The sequence below is a fragment of the Mytilus californianus genome, unplaced genomic scaffold, assembly GCF_021869535.1.
Source record: "Mytilus californianus isolate M0D057914Y unplaced genomic scaffold, xbMytCali1.0.p SCAF_5, whole genome shotgun sequence".
NCBI lineage: Eukaryota > Metazoa > Mollusca > Bivalvia > Mytilida > Mytilidae > Mytilus > Mytilus californianus.
The window spans coordinates 42,272,097-42,295,740 of record NW_026262701.1 but is presented as its reverse complement, the minus strand read 5'-3'; the positions used below and the strand labels follow the sequence as shown (position 1 = coordinate 42,295,740).

At 31.3% G+C, this 23,644-nt stretch overlaps 1 protein-coding gene across 4 annotated transcripts in view; it reads left to right on the top strand.

The window, feature by feature from the left end:
• The first annotated feature begins 770 nt into the window (after positions 1-770).
• The window catches only part of LOC127702230 (uncharacterized), a 34,424-nt gene continuing 11,550 nt past the window's right edge, over positions 771-23,644 (top strand). For 2 of the 4 annotated variants that reach the window (XR_007982331.1, XR_007982330.1), the window contains exons 1-3: positions 771-844; positions 18,139-18,330; positions 20,151-20,222. Coding sequence is in view for 2 of the 4 variants with exons in the window: in XM_052206341.1 (XP_052062301.1) it covers positions 17,944-17,954; positions 18,139-18,330; positions 20,151-20,222 (275 nt within the window). In the remaining 2 variants the exon portion in view is untranslated. Of the gene's footprint in view, positions 845-17,920; positions 17,955-18,138; positions 18,331-20,150; positions 20,223-23,644 lie in introns of those variants that run through there. The other 2 variants (XM_052206341.1, XM_052206339.1) reach the window with 1 other exon arrangement.

The window sequence follows — 23,644 nt, the reverse complement described above, 5'->3', positions numbered from 1 at the left end:
TTCCGATCCATTGGTATGTTTAATCAATCCATTGATTTAAGGGAAATTATGATTTTACTGATAATAGTTTGACAAATTCGGTTATAGATACTTAGGTTTCATATATCCTCAAAGTTTAAGAGCAAGTTACCCTGTAGTAAAAGAGAAGAACATTGTTTACAATTACCGAATCTGAATCAAAGATTGCCTCTAACAGCCATGTTCTCCACAAAAAAAAAATACATATGATTCTCATTATTATTAAAGACGCATTAGCTACGAGATATAAAAAAATAAAAATAGGATTTTTTTTTTTTTTAGTTTGGATTAAACCATTTATGAAAGTGTGTTAAAAAAAGATGAATTTAGGACAACGACGGACGAACGCCGGGCGTAAAGTATATAGATGGACGATAGTTCACCTTGCCTCATCGGCCATGGAAGCGATAAAAAGGCAAAAACAAAACATTAGTTTTCTGAAAATATTCCAAGTTAAAAAGTTCACCCATTATAGATTTACATAACGATCTAAACAGTAGTTTCTAATTTTTTTTATATAAGATACATCATGTACATATTTTGATAACTAAATATTCGTAGAAACCAGTATTTTAAAATGCAGAAAACTAAAAGAACTATCTAAAACAATATTGTTTGTTGTTCAAAATCCTAAACGAATCCTTATTGTATCCTCAAACTCCATTTTTAAAATTTATATGACGTTTTGATGAATAGACAACGAATTTTCCCTTCAATGATTAAACTGAATAGAAAAAAGAGAGCTGTCCTACATTTGTAGCTCGATTCGTATCTATATTATGTAGCTTTGGATTTAAAACCCACATTGTTTATACTGTTCACTAAGGTATGTCTATTTTGTTAAATTCTATTTCAAGCAAAAGTTGCATTCTGTTTAAATTATGTAATATATGTTTTTGATTTCAATGATATTAATGGGTATACCTTATACACAAACAACCGTCGATACAATTAATGTACGTTTTATTGTAAACGGGAATTTTTCAATGGAATAGTTTGTTTCTTTTTGCCACGATTGATGGAAAAGGATGAATACCGGTAGCATATACTCGCAATATCTTTAACTGATTTTGCACAAAACTCTAGCCTGCTTTTTCATGTTTATTGAAAGGAAAATGATAACATGATATAATAACTATGTTTTAAATTGTATTTATTTCTCCGCTTACGATAGTAGGAACCATTATGTTTTCCAATATGTGTACGACCAGGAAAGACAAGCTCTTTAAAATCGTATCAACCAAAAGGTACATATTCCCTATGCAGTCGCTGCACACACCTCAGTTGCAGCAATAAATAATCGGGTTTTTTTTTATGTTTGAGTGTTTCTTCACCAAAACAAAATAGTTAAATTAACTATTATCTTGAATCGAGTAAATAAACTGGACGTGTCTTTTTAACATATATAAAAATAAAAGATGCGGTTTGAATGCCAATGAAGAAACTATCTGCTAAATCCTAAATGATATGGATGTTATAAGCATCTATAGGGAGCACGATGCAAATGAACAAAATCCATACCGTTTAGAGAGCTATATAAAAACCCGACGTGACAAAATTTATTTCAATTTAAACGAAAAAAAAAGATTATATATTAGCAATTTTAAGATTTATTCAATAACAATAATCGAATAAAATATGACATAGAAACCAACGATAAGCACTTAATAACAGGCTCCTAACTTGGGACAGGCACAGACGGAATGTTGTGTTCTTAAACATATACTTTGTTTTTGTCCTTTTGTTATTTACAAGCTTGAGCTTAACCTTTTTGTTTTATCAGTTCTATTAAAGCGCCTGCTTAGGTTGAAACTAACTTGTGGGTTTCGCGCATATGGCATGTTAAAATAATCCCTTGCATTACACATGATTCACTTGGAGAGTTTGGTTACTGTCATGTCTGTATTGAAAATAGAACGTCAATGTGCTTAATTAGTGATTTATTTTGTGAATGTTATTCTTGTTTCCACTAGTAGCAAGATTTCAGTCTGAAACGGTCATTTTGGTCTGATCAAGTCTGAATCAACTGAATTTACCGCTAGGGAAAAACGTTAAGACTTTTTAAGACTTTCAGACGCTGTTCAGATATGTCGTGTTCAGTCCGTTCATTCATGTCAAGATAAACAAGACAGAAGGCTCTAGCTGTTAATCAAGATATGTTAAGACGGTTTTAGACGAATTCAGACCAAATATAAAAAGTAATGTTCAAAATTTTCAGATCGGGTTAAGATCCGTTTAGTGTGTCAGAATGATATTAGGAGTTACGCCCCTTCATGTGGATGATACATTTTAATTATAAAAAAATTACAATATAAGTTTTCTCGTTTGAATTGTTTCTCACACTTTTCACGTCGGGCCTTTTGACAGTATCGGGTTTTGTCATTGTTGAAGGCCTTAATTACGGTTGTCTATAATTGCTTACATCCACTTCATATTTGAACTCCGGTGGATAGTTGCCTCATTAGCAATCATACATTTCTTCGTTTTTATTTATTTACCTGACTTTTAAACTCGTGTTTTGAACCGAGTCCTGAACATGCATGACATATTTGTCACTGGGCGTTAATAATTAGCAACAAACAATCAACCAATTAAACTTGTGTTAAATAAGAAGAAAATCCATTTGATATTCATTCATTTAGTGGGGTGGGCTGGTAATTAAGAGCTGAAAAATATGCATAATAAGCGACAGATTAAAAATGTTAATAATGCCCTTTATAAATTTAAACTGACCACCACGGAATAGCCCAACTTAGTGATGAAAGTAGCGTTAAACACCAATCAATCAAAATCCCTTCCCTAGAATATCAAATAGTCGTCCCTTAACTTTTAATTGTCCGTGTAGTTCTTATATTTATCCAGCTTACCGTCATACAGGGATGTCCTATTAAGACTGTCATACCATAAAAACGTTAATAACACAGCTCACATTCCAATATATCTGCATTCATAAATTTATTAATGTCATTTAGACTAAACGACGCCATGTTTGTTATGTGCCTCTGCCGTCTAAACTACCTATCAAAAACGAAGAGGTGGAAGAGGGCCAGAAGATCTTCCCTATGCAAAAAAACAGAAATGGACCTCTTCTGGCTCACTACCGAAGAACAAAAAAACACGCCCCTGTTTCTTGTTGAAGACTGATTTACCCGGTACGTCTAAACACCACCTAGGCCACCTTGGTGCACTAAGCTCTGAAAACTGCACTAAGCCCATGATGGAACAGTCATATAAGTACCAAGGTCATTCAGTATGATAATGTTGTAAATAAAGAGCATATATTTAAATTTTGGTGTAAATGTATTTAGAAATGAAAGAGTTATTAACATTTTACATGGCACGCGCCGACTTTTGTATAATGTGTCCAGTTATCATAGTGTTGATTGAATCCACCGAAGCTTGACGAGTTCATATAAACCAATACCAATATCTTTATTCCCATAACCATTGCAGATACATAGGTACAGAGAGAGTGCAAAATATGTACATGAATATGCATCTATTTACAAAACATATATACAATACAGTGGTTTCCAAATAATATACATTTTAGCTAGGAAGACCCACATGTTTATTTATAAACTTTATAAACTTACATAATCTTTTTAGCTCTATATTTTTGTTTAATTTGCTCATCAATTTTCTAAACTTTAGTGTATTAACATAAGCCAAATAGTACTTATCAAGGTATAATTTTCTACTGTCGTTAAAAAATGGACATTCTAGCAGATAATGAAATTCGTCTCCAATGCTACCAATATTACAAAGATGACATTTTCTCTCATTTCTATTAACATTATTCCACCTCCCTGTCTCTATTGAGAGTCTGTAGTTTGTGGTTCTATATCTACATAAAATAATACTTTCGTGCATATCCAACATATCAAAATATTTTTTTTCAAAATTTAATTCTAACTTAAAAATTCTATAATTTACTGATTATGTAGACTCTTGAAATTGTGTATTCCACAACTGTTTGTATTGGTCTTGTAATCGCAACTTTAGTGCATTTTTTAATCATATATCATTACCAAAACATTGAGAAATCCAAATATTTGAAAAACCACATTCATCCAATATATTTTTATCTTCACTCACAAAAAATGTACATACATTATTAACAGTAAATAGTGTTTTTAATAGTGTATATGCGATAGAAGATAACTTAGTCTCTTTAGCAGATACTAATTTACACCAATAAGATACTATTTTTAATTTAAAGGATATCTACCAAGTTCTCCGTATACCATATAGCTAGGTGTGGAATTTTCAGTTTCAAAAGAAGTTTACAGAATTTCTGATGGATTCTTTCTATAATTTCAACATCATAATGCCCCAAATTTCACATCCATACAAAAGTATGAGTTTCACAACTTTATAGAAAAGATCTAAGTGACACTGAGTGGAAAGATTATGTATGCGGCCTGATTTCAACACCTTAAACATAGCTTGTGTGGCTTTTTCTGCTAGGTGTTTCTGTGCTATTTTAGTATTACCAGTTCTAGATAATAATATGCCCAAATAGTTGAATTCTTTTAATATTTTCAATGTCAGTGCCGTCTATAGCTATTTAAAAATGTAAATTTGACGGCATTCTGCCTCTACAAAAAATCATCACTTTAGTTAACTTTAAGCTTCCAAATATTACAGTATTCACTGAAAGAATCCAGCTGTTTCTGTAAATCATCAGCACTTTCTGCCAATAGTACTATGTCGTCTGAACTAAGGATATGAATGGAAAGGTTAAATATGCACCAAGATTGTAAATTAAGATTGATTATTATAATGTAAAAAAATATGTTCAAAGTTGGTTCGAAAATCTTAAGAGATTTAAAAGTTATCATAAAAAAGAAGATGTGGTATGATTGCCAATGAGACAACTCTCCACAAGAGACCAAATGACACAGAAATTAACAACTATAGGTCACCGTACGGCCTTCAACAATGAGCAAAGTCCATACTGCACAGTCAGCTATAAAAGGCCCGGAAATGACAATGTAAAACAATTCAAACGAGAAAACTAACGGCCTAATTTATGTACAAAAAATGAACAAAAAACAAATATGTAACACATAAACAAACGACAACCACTGAATTACAAGTTCCTGACTTGGGACAGGCACATACATACAGAATGTGGAGTTAAACATGTTAGCGGGATCCCAACCCTCCCCCTAACCTGGGACAGTGGTGTAACTACAACATAAGAACGAACTATAAAAATCAGTTGAAAGAGGCTTAACTCATCAGATGGATAAAAATACAAATACTACAAATACAAGTTAACATTTTTACGGGGCACGCGCTCTTCTTGTGTAATGTCTGATCACCTTGAAAATTGATCCAACCAATCTTTAACTGGTAAATTATGTTTCCTTGTTGCTAAGTAGTAATGATAAAAGGGCTGTTGATCTTTTCTTTGATGCTTTGTTAGAAAAAATATATTTGGAAAAAGTGATTGTTTAATTGCGCTATTTGAAATAAAAACAGTGAAACAATAGAAATTGGCTTTTACTCAAAGACATATCTGATTTACCTATGGCGTTTTTGTCGTTTGGTTGCTGTCAAATTGAAGTTTATTCCACATCTCCTATAGTTTGAGTTCTGTTTGATTACTTTTTATTACCGTCTCCTCGGAGACGGTATTAAGAGTTGAACGATGGACAGTCTGCGGGCTGAAGGCTTTCTTACTACCTAATTGGAAGATATTACTGACGCTGTCATAATTAAATTTCGTTCATTGGTTGGGACAATTCAAACCTAGTAAATGTCTTTTAATCCCGTAGAGTGTCGGATCTGAACTCTTTATTTTAGTAAATAGATTTGCCTGGTTACCAATCATGCATATCGGTACACAGGTAACACTTATCTATCAATAGCCAAATCTCCTGAAGATTTGTAAACACACACGTGATTATTTCATGTTACGTACATTTTATACGTGAAAACATAAGAAAACTTTTAGGAAAATGAAAGAGTCAAAATAGGATGAACGGATCATATAAGTCCGAAGGCAAATATAATACAAGCCCAAACGAAAAAATATAAACAAGTCTAAATTGAAAACAACGTTCAAACCTATGATTGCGTTGGATAAAAACCGCAATTTTTATACGTGTGCATGCAAAACAAATTCCTTGGTAGAGGGGTCTAAATACAGCACAAACAACATTTTCCAAAAGACCAAATGAGTGAAAAAGTATATTTTAACAAAACGCATTTGACTATATATATTGAATGATAAAAGAACATACATGCAGTTACCCTAGCTATCATATATTTTTTACAATAAGTATATATACCTGCACATAGCTATCATTGTTACGCTATTTCATGGGGAGATACTAGTAAATAGATTTGACAAATATCTTAAACATTTACGAAAGTGATTTTAGAGACACATATACACAATCTCTGGTGATTTTAATTGCATCTGTAAAAAAATATCGACATCTGATTAGTTTCAGATTCAATCATCAACCTTGTCTTATATTTCACCTAAATTTCTCGACCTCATGCAATTTCATGAAGCTTCAAATAGTGACCTATCCCAGCGACTCATCCTTTCCACTCATTACATAATAAGTGCCCCCACACACACCCCAAGATCGTTTGGCTGAGTTGGATGTTGTCTAGATCTACCTAGCTAGCTCTTCCTAGCAAGATATAGCAGAGGTTGAAGAACAGAAGACTAAAAATATATCTAAAAGGGAATATAAGAAGAGCAAAAAACTACTCTCAGACGATGTATGCTAACATATTTTAAGCAATGTTTAATTTCTATGAATGATTTTAAAGGGGATGTGAAGTATACATAATTAATTTAGACAGCAACCCAATTAAGCAACAAACAAAACGTGACAATTTACTTCTAAAGTTCAATCTACGGTCTTCTTCAATGGACATGTCATTACAACATTTTAAAGTTTTTTATCCTCCCAAGTCTAACTATAATTTATAGAATAGTTGTGAATATGTGAGCCAAAATTAGTTCCTGTGAAAAAAGTTCCAGTGGAACAAATATCACAGGAAATATATTCTGGGAGAACTTTTTTAAAAGATAATTTCTATATGATTTGTTCCATCTCTATAAAATAAGTTCCACAATTTACCTGGTGAAATAAGTTCTGGGTTTGTGAAATTTGTTCCTTACCTAGTGAAATAAGTTCCAGGTTTGTGAGATTTGTTCCTTACCTGGTGAAATAAGTTCCTTGTCTGTGAAATATGTATTATATTGATAATGTAATAAATAAAAGGTGTAAACATCCAATATGGATTCTGTGGAGTATAGCAAAATGTTTAATTACATTATCCATACAAAAATATCCAAATGACAATAATTTAATGAGGCAGATAAGCGAAGAATAAGAAAAATCCGTCAGAAATTTTTTATAGATCAATCATTTATTTATGAATATTGCAATTCAACATATGTTACTTCATATCAGAATTTGTAGATAAACTGTTATCACAGAAATATGTCTCATCCTTTTGTAATTATGATTATGCAAATGTTGAAATTAAAATAGCAATACTTTAACATGTTTCATAAGTTATGCAAATATTCAAAGTCAATGAACCATGACTGAGGTACATGGCTAAACAATTTCCATGTAAATGAGATGTGCCAAAGCTAATACAACTGCATACCGAATACCATTTAATTATTATAAGTCGTTCCCTTTAAACAAACCTAAACACAAACATTAACTTATAAACTATGTAAAAGTTTCAAAGTCAATACCATGAAGAGGGGGTGAGGCTATATAATATCCATGGAAACGATATTTGCAAATGCCAATAAATTTGCATACCAAATATCGTTTACTTAACATTAGCAGTTCATCTTAAACTGATCTAATCACAAACTAATACATGTAAACTAAGCAAAAGTTTCTAAGTCGATAGACAATGACTGAGGGAGCGGGGCCAAATATTCTCCATGGTAATGAGATGTGCTAATGCTTATACAACTGAATACCAATTAACATTTGCCTACCCTAAATGGTTCCCCTTGAACTGACCTAATCACAAACTAATACATGTTAACTTAGCAAAATTCTCAAAGTCAATAGACCATGACTAAGGGAGCCAAATAATCTCCATGGAAATAAGATATGCCAATGCTTATACAACTGCATACCAAATATCATTGTCCTACCACTAGTGGTTCCCCATAAACTGACCTTATCACAAACTAATACATGTAAAATAAGCAAAAGTTTCAAAGTCAATAGACCATGACTGAGGGGGCAGGGCCAAATAATCTCCATGGAAATGAGATGTGCCAATGCTAATACAACTGCATACCAAATATGATTGACCTACCACTTGTGGTTCGCCATAAACTAGACCTAATCACAAACTAATACATTGTTGACGACGCCGCCGCCGCCGACGCCGGAAACAGCATACCTTTGTCTCGCTTTTTGACTCCGTCAAGGCGAGACAAAAAATTAAATATTGTGTTTTAAATATTTATCGCAGTTTTTAATCATAGTTGTGCATTTGTTTTTTAATCATATTATCTACGTACAATATATATGCTGACTTAATTTGAATTTCTCAAAGATTTACCTTATTTTGAACGTTGTCGTGCTGTTTAAAGACTTCAATGTTGAATATTAAACTTGTCAGGTACAACTATAGAATGTTTTGCTTGATATAAAGTTAATGCATCATGTAAATCTATAACACCCGGAACTTATTTAACATTTAGTAAAAAAATTAGTTCCGGAACAAATTTTACAGTGCTGGAACATATTTTCTTAAAATATATATTCCGGGTAAAAATTTTCTGTGATATAAATTCCGGTGGAACATATTTCCTATGAAATAAGTTCCAGCGGAGCAAATGTCACGCCGGAACATTTTTTTTTGTTACAAAAAAAAATCTTAATAGCAAAAAATAATTCAGATATTACTTGGAACTATGAGCAGGGTCAGGAACAAACTTCTTATGTTTGTTTTGAGGTTTATTGACTATTTATACTAGACATGCTAAATGAGAGAAAGAGAAATAAAAGAAAATTATAAATTTAAAAGACGAAAATACTGTTGGCACTTTAAAAGATTATTCTTAATTGTATGTTTTCTACAAGAATTGTAAAAACAAGTATAAACATACATATACTATGATCATAAAACAAAAAGACATTTATATGTCAACATACGAACGGTCTCCCACAAAAGATTATGTCAATCCAGTATGTCAAGCTTTTAAGGGTAAGTATGATAAGGGCCTTATTCGTCATCCAACATTAAATGGTACAGTAAATAAATATGAAGATATGTACAAGTAAAACAATAACAAAAGATACAGTATCAAGCTGTATGCTTGATTAAGTTTTGGTCAAATTTGTTGATTCTCTTATGTTGATGGCCTCATAGTGAACTTAAAGTAGCTTTGCAGAACTTATCACCTTCTTTATAACCAACGACGTCTATTATGATTTGAAAAAAAATGGCGGCGAAACTACTTTGTTTTCAGGCGCTTACAATAGGTCTTATATAACAAATTACCCGTCTCACGACTCTGAGTATTTTTCATCAAAAAATAAAATCAAGAAGTCCAATAAAACCAAATAATCTGAAAAAAGAAACATTTAATTGTTAAGGATACTCATTATTCAAATATAGAAAAAGAGGCGTGGGGCATTCCACATTGCAGTCCAACTACAATGAATACAATCTAATTAAAATTAAATCTCCGCACTTGCTCCTCGTTGTTTATATGTCGCGCACGCGCGACATATAAACAACGAGGAGCAAGTGCGGAGATTTAATTTTAATAAGATTGCAATGAATAGACAAAATCTTCATCGACAACAAAAATAACCATACATATATGTGAAGCTTTACATTTTAAGGATCATTTTTGAAAAGATGTGAGATACCGTTGGAAATATATTAATTGTGTTCTTATATGTTTAAATTTTACTACGTTTCACTCTCTAGTCTCTACACTTTTCGATGCCTATTATGAACGAAAAACTTTCAGGTGGAAGCGGCCATACTTTTCTAACACAAAAAACAAGCAAACAACCAAAGAAAAAGCCAACGATCAACTCCGATATCTGTTTGAAAAAAAATAATCGATAAAACGACATTACCCCCAATTTCCAGTTTTAATACTTCCCCCCCCCCCCCCCCCCCCCCCCCCAAATAAAAAATTGGTAAATCTAAAAAAAGGTATAAGCCTTTTATAATTTTTGTTATCTACTACAATTTACATACAATTTTGAACGAATTGAACTACAAAGAGAAAACATTTTCCACTTTCATCAGCTATGAGACGGCTAGCTTTTTAGAAAAGCTATTACTTGTTCAGTTTATAAGAATTCATAATTGAAAGGGTTATTTGCATGAGAATAGATCAATTGCTTTTCTTTCACCCAAGCCATGCATATACTCAGAGGACAAAAAGGATAAAAAACTTGAACACAAGTACAGTATAAGTAAACTTTTTGAAAATAAAATAGTTCCCTACTTTACCATCTTACTATTTTATGACGTATTAGGACCTAAATTAAATAAAAAATTTTGCAAAGTTTTAAAATATCCAGTTACCTTTAAAGAATAATGATAAGATCCGAAATAAGGTAACTTTAAACTGTGAAGGAAAACATGTATATATGATGAATCGTTCTAAACCCCAACCCTTTTACATAAGTCTTATAAAATAACCTTCTCATTATAAATTCTGATGTACGTATAGCACCTTTAACTAACAATTATAAGAAAGTTTAATTTAAGACCACTTAAATTCTAAATTCTTATTTGTAAATATATCCAGTTCTTACTTAACTTATTCTTACACTTCAGCACATTATGAATATTATTTTTAAAATTTTATGATGACAATCCTATGAATTAGTTATAATATTAATTATTTAGTAATTATTATTGCCTAAATTCAGTCATCTGTACATAATTAAATGTTTCCTTATGTTCTAAGGTGTATATAGTTGCTACAATTATACCCTATGGGTAGTGCTCCACAATTAATGGAGGAATATACAAGAAACTGAACTGAACTGAACTGATTAATCGTAGAGAGATGTACCTAAATTTATGGTACATAGTTAACAGAAAAAAGTTTCATTCTCAGTCTTATTTCAACTGTATTAATTTTAAAGACATGTCACATCCAAACGAAGTCTTCGTATATGTACATGTATACGTCTTGTCTTGTCTATAGTCGGGAAATTTTCAATTCAATTCATTTCATTTGAAAACGTTAAAAATAATATAGATCTTATTCATTGCAAAACGTGACGTCCTTTTTGGATAAAACCCCTGTTTCATCTACGAGGAAAGTCCTATAATATAAGAATGCATATATAGGTGTGGTTGAACATTGATAGTAAAAAAAGGAAAATCTGGCATCAATAGAGCGCATAATAAATTAAAAAATAATTCCCGAAATAAATGTATATAAAATATGTGTGTGACTATTGAAAGTGTATCCACATATTTACAAGACACTGTCGCTTTTTTCACTCGTTCTTGTCCAGTAACACCGTGTATCATCGGTACAGCGGATATAGGTACTAACCTGATCGATTTTTCTTCTGACACGGTAAGAAAGTCTTTGTTTTGTTTACATAATATCAATGTGTACTCAATCTAAACATAATTGTTGTTTTAAGAAATGATTTGGTCGTAGGTTGATGATTAGAGAAGTCTCATTATTTTCCTAAAACAAGAACGCTTACTAAAACATGTGCAAATACTTGTCAAAGAAGTTGGCGCTCGTCTCATCCGATATGATTCTATATTCAATATTGCAACTCTTTTTCTGATAGAAGGCCATGCACTGTGTGTACGTAATAAGTATAGCTGTTTCAATAATTGGCATTGAAATCTTTCATACATATGTTATTTTTCGATATTTTATTCCGAAAAGAAGCGTTGTGTACAGTGTATAGCTGACCACATAAATCCTTCTGTACGGTGCATAGTTAAATGAATGTACGGTATATAGCTTTTCACCCTTCGAAGTACCTATTAAGCTATATCCGCTGTACCGATGAGTGAGTAATAAATTCCTCAAACGAGTTTGAATAGGGAAATAAAATCTGAAGAAGGAATTTGTCATCAACATTTTAATAAGGCAATATTTGGTTTTGAATAAAGCCCGTTCTTATCTGTATTTGTTGCCGTACTTATCAAAATACGATTTTCAAATAATCAAACTCAAACAGTAAAGTTTTGTTTCTCCTTAAAATCGTTCTTCTCCAGTATTACCATGATTACAAGCCTGAACGAATTTCAATGAGAAAATAAATTCTGAATAATGAATTTGACTCCATTTTTCTGTCAGTTTTCTGTCCCAATCAAGACCGACCCCCCTTTCACAAACGGGCTTAAATAATGCGTACATTGAACTCCCGTCATTTATCATATTTGGTTTTTTTTCTTAACATTTTCAGGTAGTAAGATTTGGTTTTAAATCGAGCTCATGAGAAATTATGAACTTTTTGGTCTTACAGAAAACATGTTATTTCATATCAATTTAATGTTGTTTTTGCAAGACTCATAATCAAGAACAGCGAGAAAGACTATTTTGCAGACTGTTGAAAGATACTCAGTCCGTTCTTACAACGAATAAGTCCTTATGCACAGATGTTAAATAAAGATAAAACAAAAACTTGCCCATAAGCCAAACCAAAGAAAGAAACCAATAAAAGCACGTACTCTACCCAGATATTAGACTTATCAAAACAAAACAAAAAACACTTTGTATGTTTATATTAAATAAAATATGATATTCGTTTATTTAATTGATGTTGGAAAGGAGAAAAAATTCACGAAGAAAAACAAAAAAACGAACTGATAATAGACAAACTATAAAACAATATCAATTGTTATTTCTTTTACTTTAGAACTGCAGAACGTATAATAACAAAATTAATTTAGCTGACTCATTACACATAAACTGTATAAAAATACATTAAATGGGACTTTTGAGGTTTTTTTCTCCATTATCGTTAAAGTCAATACACAAAGTATTTAATTACATAAATCAATTTCGAAAAAACTTTAAAATTTCGCATTATTAAATTTTAATAAAAAACACTGTTTTAATAACATAATATTCATAAGATAGATTAATAAAATATTGAATCTGAATATTCATAAGCCATTAGGATAATCCAATCAATTTTGTTGATTGGATTATTCACGGCTGAGTAGTTGTGAATTAGTGACACGTGCCCTCATTATTTTATAAAAATATTGAATATCTATTTAAGTTCGTTTTCAAAATATTCCAAAAGTTTCCACTAAAATAGACAACGTGAAAAGAATGTAAACATTTTTCCTGTGTGCATATACGATGACTTTAAAAGAGTCCTGGGTGCACTTTGTATGTCCTGAGTGCACTCAGGAGGTCCTGGGCAGTGTTTAGACGTACCCGTTGATTTGCAACTGTATTTTTTCTGTTTTGGCACATACTTATATATGAACCTCATTAAATTCGATCTCAAAATAGCGAATATAAAGGAACAGATATTTTAAAGTCTTAATAAATTCCATTGAGCACAAAACTAATCCAAATTCGATTTCAATTATTTCGTGATTCTAAAATACGTTTTTTTTTGTGGCAGAAATTGCAATTATTTTTTTTTTTATCTGATATGACTTTGAAACACTGATTTAAGATTTATATTGTCCACAAAATATCATAAAATATAAGGGATAAAAAAGACGCTTTTCTATTATTTTTTTTACAATTGTTTAATTATGTCGTAATTTGCTTGGTCAGTGGCGGATTCAGGAGCCGACATATCGCTTCCCCTTTGATTGGATAATATATCATTTTTAGCATAATTAAAATCATCATTTTTTTTATCCTGGCTACACGTGGCGTTATTTCTCCGTCTGTATAACACAGCTAGTGAATTAGTCTAAATATCCATCCAATGCATAGTAATATTTCTTTTTCATCACTTTTTTTATTGTTAAATATAAGCGTTGTCTATTTCTATCTGACAAGCACACACATGGACTTTTTCATTAGTATAGAAAGTCCCTGGCCAACAATAGCAACAACGTCCTTTTGATGATCAATTCATTATAAAAAAAAACAACTAAACTCTCTAAACTAAACTATGTGGACAGTGGGTCATCGCACACAGGTTTGTTTAACAAGACAGCTGATTGGATAAATGTGATAGATTGTCACTCCTACATTAAACTGTTGTCCAATCAAATGCCAGCAGAAACCTGTCAATAAAAAGGTTATTGCAAGCGTGGATAAGTTAGAGATTTGATTGTGTATTCGATATTTGAACAAAAAGTTAGATAATCACTATTCGTTTAGAATTAAATTGCGAAGAAAGTGTTCGTGTAACAACCCTCCCCTTTTCCCGTTTTCGCCTTCTTATTTTTACACTTTCTTTTTTAACAGAAAAGTATTAAATATGAGCGTACTGCAAGTTTCTGAATTTTACAAGCATTCAATATAGCGACTTGTGATTTCCGGGAACGTCATATTTTCAAGATTTCACAGACCTAGAACATACAAGTTTCTTCTACCATTTGCAGAAAAAACAATACCAAATTATATTTGTAAATTGGAAGAGATTAAGAATTATAGTTTAATATCCGTACTTAAAATCGTCTGAAATATAACAAAACATATTTCTCTCTGCCTGAATGCAATCGAAAGCAAATTTTCATTTTATTCTTCATCTATTTGCAAAAGACGAAGAATTCTCCTTAAAACTGTAAATTACTAAACAGGCATACTAACTTTAAAGGATAAAATACAAGTTTGTACTACCATCCAAGGAAATAAGTGTTCCATAAAGTAACTAATCCTTAATTCACAACCGTCAAAACTCAGGACTCATTTTTGATATTTACCTGAGAGATCATAAAGGACATACATCTACCAAGAACTTATTATAACCAAAAAATGGCAAAAATGAAACAATATCTATTTTTTTTTTTGGTAGACGAGTAGCAAATTGAATAAGGAAATGTTATTGAAAGAGAATTAAGATATATGATAATTTTTCCAAGCAAAGTGGCAAAAACATGCATATATAGAGTTACGTAGGTGCAAAACAAAACTATATATTAATAGTCAATTTCGACTATTTAATAAAGGATTATAGGTCGAACACGACACACGATTCTTGATTTCCAATGTACATGATTTAAAACCGTGTTTTTTCTTCTACAGATTGCATTTTGAAGAACACATGCTTAGCCATGATCGTTGAATGTTCAGCGTACAATATTACATAATATTCAGGATGATTTCAACGAAAAGCAAACGAAAAAGATTTTTTTTTTAAATCCGAGCATTCCTTAAATTCAACATTTAAAACCGTTTTGTTTTACGCAAAACATATAAAATTGAGAATGACTGATGTACTTTTTATTCTCTCTAACACTTAGGATTGGTAGTCCCGACAGCTTTCTCTCAATTAGTAAGGGAGGTCCTGGGTAAGAGAGGTCCTATTCTTAACAGTAAGCGAACACTGAAAAGTCACAGGACAAAAAGTCACAGGACAGGAAGTGACAATTGTTTAAGTATGTAAGAGAAATATCTTGAAAAATTACTTTGTATTACATATATTCTTTTTACAGTTTATGAAATTGTTCATTAGCCTTGGTAAATGAAGATTTATTAAATTTTAATCATGCAAATGATATTATATTTCTTAGCACCATGAAGCTGTTTAGGTACCAATCCACTTTGATAGTCTGTTTACTAAACAATTATTTGTTCATTTAATACATTTGTTTACAGAGTTGGTTTATATATACAATAGTTCAAGATACATACAAAATATATTTTTTTAAATAAGTATTTTCTCTTTTTCAAAGAAAATAGTCTCAGAAACTGAATTGTGACCTTTCGTCTGTGACCTTTTGTCCACAAGCACGCATTATTTATGAGTAAAGTTGGAACAAAGGTCAATTTGGCTCTGATTCACAACAATTGTTCTCTTGTTAACATGACCTTTTTTGTCGACACGCGCTCGCCGTATCAGGCTAGAACAAACCAATGCATATCAATGTCACATGTGTCTTTTCCTCGACTGAATGTTATTAGCAATATTAATATTGGATACAATTGTAACGTAATGAATTGCATTTGATCCTAGTCCTAAGTTTAATTTTTGGTTGAATCAGTTGAACATCTAAGTGATCATCGATGTGTAATATTTGACACTGGACATTATTTTAGGAGCGATGCAATACAAATAATGTATTTCTATCAATCATTTACTTCAGTTAAAGACTTTTGAATGTAACAATATTGTACAAATCGATTTGATTTACTGAATTGCATATATCTTTTTATCGAAATGAAAATATTATAAACTGCTCCCGGTTAATATAAATAAGAAGATGTGGTATGTGTGCCAAATAATCATCTCCATCCAAGTTACAAAGTATAAAACAATTATAGATTAAAAATACGGCCTCAACACGGAGCTTTGGCTCACACCGAACAGCAAGCTATAAGGGTCCCCAAAATGACAAGTGTAAAACAATTCAAAATGGAAAAACAAAGGTATAATCTTTAAGTATGTAGTCATTTCGCTACGTTATTCTATAGCTTTTTGGTCAATTTCGAAAAAGCAAGTAAGCATCTCACTGTTTTTTAAATGAGAAGTAACGCTGGTGTTATAAAAAAAAATCTGATACGAAACAGAAATATAAACCGTACACAAGATTTTATCAATCGTTGTTTGATATTTTTCTATATGATTTATTCTTGTATTAGTTCTTGCTAAAAAAAACTTGATGATAAAAAAAAAATCAAGAGAGGTATCGAAATCGGTCTTTATAGGTACCTAATGGTAAATATAAACTGTCAACTAAATTCTTAAAATATTCTTTATTCTTGTTGCATTTTTTTTGAAAAAATAATGTTTTATTTGTCAATGTAATAATTTTACCCGGTAAATCCTTATATAAGATAAAACATGGAACTTTATTCATTTTACGTCCATAGATAAAACATCATAAGCGTTGCATGGGTAATTATTTAGATAGTTTATGACAACCCGTTTCGGTTGACTGCTTAGATAATCCGTTTATTGAAATGTAAATAACTTTCACCAAGCAACTGTCATCTGTATAATATTTAAAAATTTAAAGTAAATTAGATACTAAGAATATATTTTTCTTGACAAATTTTATATGGATCAGAACTATTATTTTACATTAGAAACAAAAAATGTATAAGAAAATTTCAGAACATCTTTGGGATATATTACTTATCATTATATCTTTACGGGCGGAATGAATAAATACAGGACTACTTTATGTCAGAAAGCACGTGACGACTGCAAAGTTTTAATGACTAACACATTTCCCGGTTAAGACAATTAATCTTTTCTTATATAACCAATTAAATGTTAAAAATTCTATCGGGAAAAAATGAATTGTACGTTTGCATACGTTATTTAATGAAATAGATATACAGTATTACATTAAAAGACCACAAAAGAATATCCTCCTAGCTATGCCGATTTTATTCATAAAGGGGAGTAACCCCTGATAAACACAGATAAAGTGTCGCTCGTTTTATTTAAAATATTTAAAATCTTAACACGACTGAACACGATCTTACAGCAACTAAACAGATTTTTTACCTTTGGTCTTATTTTATCTGAACGTGATCTAATCAAGTCTTATTTGAACGCTAGAAGAATCTGTCTTGTTTATCTTGACCCGACTGATCTGACTGAACACGATATATCGGAACAGAGTCTGAAAGTCTAAACCGGTCTTAACGTTTTTCCCTAGCAGTAAATCAAGGCGATTAAGACTTGATCAGACCAAAATGACCGTTTCGGACTTAAATCTTGCTACTGGTGTTCGTTAGTATGCACGACTTTTTATTTTGTTTATTGTTTATGCTTTATATTGTAGAACTAAAAAGAGTGCTAGTTTATGATATTCAGGTAACAGCGATCTTGGTAATACAATATAATATGTTATCAGTTCCACTTTTAACGAGTTTTATTTATATATATACTTACATTTATAGAACAAAAGTTATCCAAATTTTAGGTAAAATGTATCGCAGGTTACAGAAACACAATTGATCTTCATTTATGTAGCTTGAATAGCTCTTTTGTATTTTAGAATGAACACGATGTACTACAATAAAGCAGTTAGACTACTTGTAATTGCATTGTCTATAGACGTGGTTTTATTATGTTCAGACAACTGCACCTGTTCCACAAGTTGGCCATACATTGGACAAGTTAATGTAAATTGCAATTCTAAAGGATTGACTGTGATCCCAAGCAACTTCCAAAGTGACACATACTTCATGTAATATGTCTCTTATTTATCAGTCTTTAATCCTCAGTTATTATTTCAAAATATTTGATTACCTACAAAAAGATGAGCTTTTGTATGTTTATTTGTATTAAACAAGGCGAAAATTTTAAAACGACATGTCAAAAAAGAGAGTAAAACATGAAGGCATAACGAAACAAAATTATAAAGAGAAACAACCGTCGTCAGAACACATGGCATAAAAATCACCAAGAACTGGAATGAACTCACCACTCGGATCACAATGAAATATAGAATGTTAAAAAAGTAATAAGTAAAACCTTTTTTGCAAATTTTGTTGATTGTATTCGCATATTTCTTATTTGTACGAAGAATTTACTTGATATTTAAGAATTTTTGTTTTTATCGTGATGCAAACATATATGTAGTAAATAATACTAGGAGCCCAGAATTGAATGTAAATGATACTTCTATCAAAGTTTACTTATAAAAACGAAAGCAAACCTTTCTGAAATTTTTCACGCATATGGTCAAAAGATGAACATCTGTACACATTAGAACATTTAATTGATTTATTTATAACCGCTTGATTAGAAATACCAAGTAAAAATTTCTTAACTGGTACAGTTGAAGTTGAAAATAAACAAATGCTGTTGCTATAGGTCAGATTGAAATGTGATTTTTTTTTAATAACATGCTTTAACTTAATAAATAGTTCATGGCACTGAGGGCGATATCTCCAAAAAGATGTGTGTATCTTGGTAGATGACCGATTTGTCCATTATCTGTGTTTTGTTCCAAATTGTCAAGACTAATTTGAAATATATTTAGTTTTTTAAATACTTTTACCAAACTTAAAGACTTCCTTTGTACTGTATTTGAAATAAATATGCAATGAATCATAATTAAGTTCAGCGTGTTATCCAAGCGATAACAATAGATAAAATTGTGGAGTTATTGGATCCTTGTAAAATTCTATTACGCTAGAAAGGACACAAATGTACGAAAGCGTGTTCCAAATTTTCGAAAAATTAGCACTTATGTGTTTCACTTACTGTACCATCATTGAGAGCCATTTTTTAAATTGATAACTTATAACCCCACGACAAACAAGATTATAACATTTCAATTATATCATGTATATGCTTCAATCGTTTATTAAAGAAAAATAAATAAAATCATATATATCAATTTTGTATATATATATATTTGAAAGATCACAGCACTGATCAGGACCAAATCCCCAGCAAAGAAAATTCCGACATAAGATAAATTGATTCACCGTAATCACATAAACCGTTATCAAATCAAACACCTAGTAAAAAAAACGGTGAATCATAATCTCCTGTCAATATGCCCATCTACTTACTTTGTCCTTATTATATTCAAAGTCATGAAGTTATGTTATGTGGTTTCAGAGGAGCTGTATGACAAGAACATGGCTGTCAGACGGACGGACGGGTCACACACATGTTACCTTACGCTACTTTGTTTCGGAGAGTATAGTCATAAAAAAGGATAAATTAATTCCCACAAAATGTTAGTTTTCAAATCAATCTAAAACCAACCCATTAAAGTATTCACACAATAAGAGCAAATTGTACACCAGTGTCAGAGCGTTTGACATGTTCATGAATTAACTGTTACCGACCAATGAAAAGACATTATAACACGCTTACATCATAAATGCAAAACATGTTTTACTTGGACATTCGACATAAATCGATAGCTGCAACCACAGTCATGTCAAAGGTTAAATCTAGGTAGATGTTTCAACGCGTCATTAATCAATGAAAATAACTGAATGTACAAGCAAATTACGTGATATATTATGTTGCTTTTATGTATTTCAGAAATATGCGTTACGATTCCATTACCACTGTAGAAGACGGAGCTTTTCATAATAAGACATTATCATATTATGTGTAAGTATAAGCTGCTTATGTTTTTTCATAACATTTGGTTATTTATTAGGTCTTTCCACTTTTCTGTGGAAAGACCTATTGTATTTGTTCTGATTATTATTATTTTCTTCCGCCAAATTTTGTTTCGCAAGATGTCGCTTAGATATTTCTTATATAGTATCATACAGTTTATGCGCTTTTTATTTTCACCCATTCTTAGCTGAACAATTTTCTTTGTAGGAGTTATCTCCCCGAACACCGTTTTCCTTGTGACTGCATCTCCTCCGTAACCGTAAAAGAAAGCGACAAATTTATTTTATAAAATTGCTCGTTATATCCATTGCATGATTTGTCCTATTTTGACCGAAGTGATATGAATATTCCATATGAGAGTTATTTCCCCTTATGCATTTGATATAAGTGATTTGCATTTCTATCTTGTAAACCATAAGTGATAGAGACCTAGGATATTTTGATTTGAGGTCCTTGATCCAAAAATAAGAAAATTAGGTCAAGGTCAGAGGTCAAGGTCATTATTTTAATTTTGATTTTGGCTTATTGTCAATTCTTTTCAAAAACCGTATAAGATATTGACAACATCTTTTTACTAAATTGTAAGTTGCGACATGTCGTAACACATAAATTTTGGTTAAAAGGGTACGCTAACATTTAATTGGAGTTTTCTCCCCTCGTTTATTAAAAGTTAAGCATATAGTGATATAACTCATTAACCATATATAATTAAGACCTATAGTCTTGATTTGAAGCCCTTGGTTTATGACCTTGAAATTGAGCTCAAGGTAAAATTGACGTTCTAGATTTTGACCTTTGCTTTTACCTCATATGTATACATGATAAAGCCATGGGACTTTTTGCATTACGTGGCAAGCCACTTGACTATGGAAAAAACAACCGGAAGTGACCTGGTGTAAACCGGAAGTAGCTATTTTTTGTACTTATTTAATGTAAAAGTATATTGAACCATATATTTTTGGAATCAGTTTCAAGTAAACTATCAAATAAAACCGGAAGTGACATTTTTCAAACCGGAAGTAACAATTTATCTCCCTTATTTAGAAAAAAATGTATAGAAACCATATATTTTTGGAATCAGTGTACAATAAGCTATCATTTGACGCTGGATATGATATTTCAAACTGAATTTTCATAGTTCTATATCAAAATTGTTCTTTATGGGTGGAAAGACCTTCAATTGTTCTCTGAACAATTGGTTTTTAATTGTTTTAAATTTTTCTTTTAGTGCATAGAGAGAACACCAAAGGGCCAACTAAAATTCTCAGTAGACAAATGACTCCATCGCATAAAAAAACCCAACGCAAAGGTCCACAAAATTATAATAGCACTTTTGTGGGGATTTCGTTACGCTTTCTAGATTTATCTTCACCGGGAACTAGCTGAGCCCTTCGTATTGCAAGTAATAACCAGTAATGAACTGAAGTAATATTCAATAATGATCTGAAGTAATATCCAGTAATGAACTGAGTACAATGTATATATTGGACACATTTACATTACTGTCAACAAACTATATTTACAAATTGAAAACTTTTGATACACTACATACTTAATTCTTCAGGATTTGGAACGTACAAATAAAAAATTTAACATTGGGAAGTTGTCGTGATTTTTAAAATTGTAAAGTGCAGCTTTTATCCGGTCTTCACTGTCAACTTCTGTAATAAGTCAAGATATTCATCCAATCAAACTGTATCTGTAACAAAACATTGGATTTTATTTATTTATTTTCAAGAAAGTAAAGTTCCAAATCTCTCATACTTTATATGACTATGGCTATACGTTTTATGGTCCATTTGATAATATGGCTCCTAACTTTTTCACGTTGTTATACATCCCTATCTATCAAACGTTTTGGTGTGAGAGTTCCTGTTGCGTGTAAATCAAGAATCAAACAATCCATGCACTTTTGTCAAACGTAAGAGTCAATAAAAAACACGAAACCAAATCCTTGTTTTGTAAACCAGGATTATGTCAATGAACGTCTCGTCCTTTTTCGAAAAAAAGTTCATCGGAAGATACCAACACCTTGTTGATAAATATTCCGTATCAACTTCACAAATAATACATGATGGTCTTGAAGTATAGATTCTAGGTACTGACGTTGTTTATCATTTTAATTACGTATTATAGTGTTATTTTATTTGTCTTTTTAAATAATTATCTTAACTGTTTAGTGCATTTTTGGTAATACCCTTTTGGCGTGGCTGGGTACTTATACATCCCGTCATTGTGTTATTTTGCTATGGGGATTTTTTTTTTGTATTTTGTATTTCATTTTTGCTTATGTGTTTTGTCTATATGCCATTTTGTTTTTCTTTGTTGACATATTTGTTTGTTGTTATAGTGATTGAGATTATAAAACATTGTTGACTGCTGTATCCCTATTTTCGACATTTGTACCTTTTATGTCTGGTTGTTTTGTTCACACATTGCTGTCAATATAATAATATGTTATGTGACTGTGATACAAGTGAGAGGTGTAGCTACCTGTAAAACCAGGTTTAATCCACCATTTTCTACATAAGGAAATGCTTGTACCGAGTCAGGAATATATGACAGTTGTTTTAATTCCTTTGATATGCTTGAGCTTTTGATTTTGCCATTGATTAGGGACTTTCCGTTTTGAATTTTCTTGGAGTTCGGTATTTTTGTTATTTTACTTTTCATTGGTTGTACTTTTGAGTACTCGTCCCATTGCAGGGGGTTTAGTGTTTTAGCACAACTTATTATTATTTTTTTTTAATTGTGAAAATAATAACATAAACATTAAAATAAGACAGTTTAATAAGGATTGGAAAGCAAGTCAGTTTTCACTTTTACAAGTTCCTCTCCTATGTTTATAATAATAGATGGATGTCGTCAAAAATAATGTATTTTACCGATAGTACGTGTTGACCAATTTTGCTACTGTGTCGTACCACAAATGTGATATATTATTATGAATATACGGTAATTTTTTTTATACATAGTTATATCTCAACGCATGTATATAAACTTCACATGAATCTTTGTTTTAAGAATAAAATTTTGAATAGTAAGAAAGTTATCAGTATTTGTAATATCGGATATCAAAGGATTACCATACAATAATTATAGATTATCGTTGGTCATCTCAACGAGATTGATTTTTCTCGCTTGAGCCGGCGAAAGTGAGAAAAACAATCGAGTTGGGATGACCAATGATAATCTGTTTATCGCTATTTTACCTATGACGACGTTGTTAATTTCATTGACAACGGCACGTGCGCCCTTAGTTTCTAGCTATAATTTTTCATATCACTCTTCTGTGCTGAGAAAGGAATTTATCAGTCAGTAAGATCAAAGGAAAATTTCGTAAAATAGCGATAAGTTATGAATATTCGGCTGATATGACAATTGAATCAGCATAGTCTCTCGTAATTGAT